The 6,000-nt window shown below is 41.5% G+C and overlaps 1 protein-coding gene across 1 annotated transcript in view; it reads left to right on the top strand.

Annotated features, from left to right (window-relative positions):
- The first annotated feature begins 2,590 nt into the window (after positions 1–2,590).
- The window catches only part of TBC1D19 (TBC1 domain family member 19), a 130,468-nt gene continuing 127,058 nt past the window's right edge, over positions 2,591–6,000 (top strand). The window contains exon 1 of the mRNA XM_056125556.1: positions 2,591–2,827. Coding sequence (XP_055981531.1) covers positions 2,729–2,827 — 99 coding nt within the window. The 5' untranslated portion in view covers positions 2,591–2,728. The remainder of the gene's footprint in view (positions 2,828–6,000) is intronic.

Below are 6,000 nucleotides of genomic sequence, written 5' to 3'. Positions count from 1 at the left end.
AAACATGGTAGACCCTCCAGTTCCATCCAAGTTGCAACAAACCACAAGATTTCATTTTTAGGGCTGTGTAGTATTCCATTGTGTTTATCTACCACATTTTCTTTGTTTACTTATCTACTGCTGGGTACTTGAATTATTTCCAGATCTCAGCTATTGTAAATAACTCAGGCATGCAAACACCTTTTCGAATGAATGTCTTTTGTGCTCTTGGGGTAGATGTCCAGAAATAAAATCCCTGGGTTATTCAGAAGTCTGGTCTAAGTTTTTAAGGCTGAACCAGATGAATATCCCACCAACAGAAAAAAGATGAGGGTTCCTCTTTCACCATATCCCACCAACACCAATTGTTTCTAGTCTTTTTGACATCATCCAGTCACTGATGGGAACTGTATATTATTGTTTTGTTTTTCCATTTTCCTGATAACTCTTGATGATGAACATGTTTTCATATATCTGTTAGCCATCTCTGGGACCCTTTTGAGGAAGTGTCTGTTCAGCTCCTCTTCCCATTTTTGGATGGGATTATTTGCACTCTTTTATCATGTTGTTGTTCATTTTTGTAAGTGCTTTATAAATTGTGTATATTAGTCCTTTGTTAGATGTGTGGTGTGACTATGTTTTCCCATTCCACTGGGCAGTCTTTTTAGTTGGGCATCTTTTATTTCAGTCATTGTCTTTCCTAGGCCACAAACATTTTGATGTATTTCTTTATTTTCTTAATCAATGACATTGAATTGTCAAAAGTAGGCATTATTCTTAGTTGCCTAACTCAATTTTGACACTTCATTAATATTTACTAATATTTAAGTTCTGGAAGCATTTGTTTCTTGCCATCTACTCTCAAATGACTTTTTTTCCCTGTTGCTATAGATGAGGAAATTTGTATCCACAGGGAGAGACTCTGGAAATACCACTGTACAGGCAGGTGGGAAGAAAAATTCATTTATATTTTGAGGCACCTTTTATCTTACTCCAGTTGCATCTTCTTTTCCCTGTATGTCTTGTAATCTTCCTCAACCCAAGCACCTCCTTAATTATTGCTCACTTCTTCTATTTAGATATCAAACAAAAAGGCCTCCACAGAGTTTACACTTTTGGGAGGGGGGTGATGGTGCTAGAGGTTCATAGATGGGTGTGGTGTCAGGATGGAAATGTTGTAGACTTAAGATCTACTGTCAGAGAAATTCTGAAATTCAGGAGAACGTTTTTGTAGAGAAACTATGTTTTATGGAGTTTACATTGCCTTTAAGTGTTTTGTTCTGTACCCCACCTCTTTCCAAACATGATTTTATAAACAAACCTGACGAAATGGCTATTAGGAAACTATTTATCATCATAATATTCTGAAGTGTTGTAAATGTCAGGGCATTGTTCAAAGATGGTCCTTTTACTTTTCTATGGTCTATTTGCTCTAGTTCAGAGTTTTTCAGAATGTAGTTCTTTACTAGTGTCATAATCTCCTGGGAGGTGGTCAGACATGGAGTTCCTGCTGAGATGAGTCAGAAGTCCTAGTGAGTCAGAAGCTGCATTTGATGTAATAAGAGTTTGTGTGATTCTTCGGTACACTGAAATTTCACGGCATTATGTTGGAGTAATTTTTGCAGAAATTTTGGTCTTGAAACCTTTTTTCTTTTGAATCCTACTTCAGCTTTGCTTAAATTACGTACATATGTATATTTGAGTTCTTGATTATTTTGGTAAGAGTACTCTAAGAGGTGAATTATTTCCTAGGCCTTTTATTCTAGCTTTTTTTTTTTTTTTAGAATTTCAATTAGTTAAGTAAGTTACTTACAAATACCTTCATATATTTTCCCAAGACAAGAATATGTTCTTCTTTCCTTTGTGTCCACACAATTCCTTGTGTATAAGGTTTGAAATGACTGGAAATGGAATGAATTATAAACAAATGATTGCATGAAAAAACACGTGGAAGGGGAGGAATCCAGAGGATTCTTCCCTTGAAAACAGGGATAGTACCTCGGTAACTCTTGACGTTTGAATGTTTTGTAGAGAACCTCTCAATAAATACTTCTTGGTTAAGTTGTGGCTGTTTAATGGGAAGACCTTGTCTGTTTCTTACACAAGACCCCAGAGATAAAGAAATGGAAATAATGTGGAGTGCTAAGTGCAACTTCTCCACGGTTACTTCTACCAGTCACCACCGTCCCTAGTGAAGCGGGCAGTCTATTAGAAAAGTGGAGACTGAGTTCTGAAATTCCTCTCCCAAGTTCGCACAGTGCCAGTGCCTGCCGATTATTCAGTGAAAAATTGCCGGGTCATTGTGTGCACCGTCCTTTTGCAGAAAGAGGGCTAACCTTTTATAATAAAAGACAACGCTTCGTCCCCTTGGTATACATAGGAGTCTCTGTGGCCTCGACGTGGAGGAGAGAATAGCCTTTGAAGCCTGCCAGCAGGTGTATAAAGAAATATAATAATAATGATGATGATGCTGATGATGATAATAATAAAAATAAATAATTAATGCTCTTCCCCGCCAGTAGGTCATTTTCTGTCTGCGGAACTCAGGTGCTAGGACCTTTCGGCGCAGGGGGGACCAGAGAGAAGGACGGACACACAGCCCTGCAGTTGCCTGGTAACGCCCGCAGGAGCGGTCCCTGCAGAAGAAGGTCCCGGAGAAGTGTCACTGGCCCTTAAAGTGGGACCCCGCAGCCCGTTCTTCCCGCGCCAGCGGTCAGCGCCCGCGGTTGAGCGGGCCAGGGCAGGGGAAATGTTGCAGGAGGAGTCGGATCTGTCTCTCATCATTGCCCAGATAGTGCAAAAGCTCAAGGGCTCCAACCTGTACGCCCAGCTGGAGCGGCAGGCCTGGGTAAGCGAGGCGGTGGGAAGGGATGGGGCCGGGGGCCGGGCATCCCGCCTGCGCCCGCTCCCCTGCGCCGGTCCCCGCGCCCAGTGCGGCCGGGGAGAGACTGGTCCAGGGCGCGGCGCATCCCGCCTCTCTCCCGGGCCGGAGGAAGCCTGCGGCTGCTCATTGATTGGCTATTGTCATGTGCGGGTCCGCGGCGGGACTCGCGGCCGCCCGCTACTAGGACCAAGTCCGCTGTCACGTCTTCCATCCTGTGGGTGTGTCGCCCAATCTCGTAGCAGTGCTTTCCGCAACCCCTCCACTCCCCAGCCCCCAGTGGACCACATTTTTTCTTTTTCACTCTGTCCTGCTTGTAATGATTCCCCTCCTATTCCTCCACGCAGCTTTTATTATTTTTTGTTTTCTCCCTTTGGATGCTGATTGGAGATCATTCCTTCCCGGCCTTAAAAAAATTATATGTATATATATGCCTATATACACATACATATATGCATATTTATGTATATATACACGTATATCAATGGAATCTTTTATTTATGACAGCGTATAATCCTTTGCTCCTGGTTTCTGGCCTTCCGTTCTCTACTTTTGATAATGTTTGTTGGTATTTCGGCAGTTCTGTTCCTTTGTGTGACAGTGATATTTCCTTGCTTAGATGTTTTGTGAGTTGTATGGTCACTCATTGGTTGCTGGGCATTTGGGTGGCTTGTGGCTAGAGGAATATGATATGTATATTCTGGTTTTGTTTGTTTGAATATTTGTTTTCTCTTGTATGGAAACTTTGGAGAGAACTGCTGAATTGTAGGCTAAGCATATTTTTAATTCTGTAAGTAACTGTCCAACTTTTCCAAAGGTGTTTGTACCATTTTCTGTCTCTGTCAGGGATGATGAGAACCCCAGTTGTTTTGCATCTTTGCTCATGGGTAATTTCAAAGTTTTTGTTTTGTTTTGTTTTGGCTTGTTTGGGTCACACCCGGCGATGCACAGGGGTTACTCCTGGCTCTGCACTCAGGAATTACTCCTGGCGGTGCTCGGAGGACCACATGGGATGCTAAGAATCAAACCCATATCAGCCTAGTTCAAGGCAAACGCCCTACCCGCTGTACTATCGCTCCAGCCCCCGGTTTTTTGTTTTTTAAGCTTTATTTATTAATTATGTTCCTCTGATAGGAGTGTACTAATATCCCATTGTGACTTTGATCGCATTTCTCTATTAATGCTTTTGAGCACCTTGTCCTGAGTTAATGTCTTCTGTGATGAAGTAAACTAACTGTTCAGTGTTTTTTGGCTATGAACAAAAATTGTATTGACCTGTATAGACGCTATATAAGATGCAATATGATACATTTATTAGATATGAATCTTGCAACGAATTATGACCTTTTTTTCACCTTCCCAGAGCTTACTTTTTTATTTTCTTAACTGGACCTTTCAAGAGTCAATTAAAAATTATCTGATGATATACATTTAAATTGATTTATTTTTGTGTGTTTCATTCTTTTGGTGTCCTACTAAGAACCTTTACCTGTTTCAAGTTCTCAGAAAAGTTTCATGTTTTGTTTTAGCAGTTTTATATTTTTTTACATTTAGGCCATTAGTCCTTTTTAAGTTACTTTTTGTATGTGATTTAATTCTGTAAGAAACTGTCACACTTTTCCAAAGGTGTTTGTAACATTTTTTGTCTCTGTCAGGGATGATGAGAACCCTAGTTGATTTAATTCTGTAAGAAACTGTCAAACTTTTCCAGAGGAGTTTGTAACATTTTTTGTCTCTGTCAGGGAAGATGAGAACCCTAGTTGTTTTGTATCTTTGCTCCTGGGTAATTTATGTACCCAAAAAAGCCTACCATAAGACTTTTTCCTTTTTTCCATCCTAATGTTGATTTCCAGAGCTTTTACATATACATATTACTGATCAACCTATCCATCTTCCACTAATTTTCATAGCACTTTTATTGAAAATTGGTTTAGCACACAGTTTTCAATTCCTGGCTCTGTATTCTATTCCACTGACTTATGTCTATCACTTAATCACTTAATCACTTCCCGTTAGTTGTCGATTTGCTCGAGTGGGTGCCAGTAACGTCTCCATTTGTCCCTGTCGCGTGCTAGTGTAGCCCAATGGCATCTGTTCGCTCTGGGAACATGAAGAGCCTCAAACCGATCGTTCATGATCTTGATGAAGAAGTCTGACCATCTGGTAGGTGGGCGGCCACGTGGTCTTTTGACATCCCATGGAATCCAGTCGGTAACAGCTCTAGTCCAGCGGTCGTCTTTAAATCTATCACTGTCAATAATGTTATGCTTATTTTGATTTTTAAAAAAGTGACAGTGATAATAAATCGTAAAATTAGGTGACAGTCTAAAACTCCTTTATTCCAAATTTTGTGTGTGTGTGTGTGTGTGTGTGTGTGTGTGTGTGTGTGGGCTGGAGTGAAAGCACAACGGGCAGGGCGTTTGCCTTGCCTTGTCGACCCAGGTTTGATTCCTCCGCCCATCTAGGAGAGCCTGGCAAGCTACCAGGAGTATCCTGCCCGAAGGATCCTTGCCTGGCAAGGTCCCCATGGCATATTCTATATGCCAAAAACAGTAACAACGAGTCTCACAATGGAGACGTTACTAGCAAATAACTGCTCAAGCAAATCGATGAACAATGAAGGATAGTGCTACAGTGCTACAGTGTGTGTGAGGGAGCATACCAGTGGTACTTGGGGGCTTCTCCTGGGTCTGTACTTTGGTCACTGCTGGCAGTGCTCAGGATGGGAATGCCGCCCTCTCACAGACTAAGCATGCACTCAGCCCATTGAACAGCCTCTAGTCCATTTTCCCCCCAATTCTTTTGGCTATTCTGGATCCTTTGTTTTGCCATATAAATCTTAGCATTATCAGGGAGCGACAGCATAGCAGGTAGGGCATTTGCTTTTGCATGTGACCTATCCAAGTTCCCTCCCAGCATCCATATGGTACCCCAAGCTCTACCAGGAATAACTACTGAGTGCAGAGCCAGGAGTAACCTCTGAGCGTTGCTGGGTGTGGACCCCAAAGCAAAAATAAAATGAAATAAATCTTAGCGTTATCTTGTTAAGTACTACCAAAAAATAGTTTGCTGGGATTAGGTTGGGACTATATTTAATCTATAGACCAATTTAGGGGAAAATTGGCATTTTTTCTTTTAAT

Source organism: Sorex fumeus, unplaced genomic scaffold (genome assembly GCF_029834395.1).
Source record: "Sorex fumeus unplaced genomic scaffold, SorFum_2.1 ptg000055l, whole genome shotgun sequence".
Taxonomy (NCBI): domain Eukaryota; kingdom Metazoa; phylum Chordata; class Mammalia; order Eulipotyphla; family Soricidae; genus Sorex; species Sorex fumeus.
Note: the sequence above shows the minus strand (reverse complement) of the source record. Positions and strands in the feature narration are given on the sequence as shown.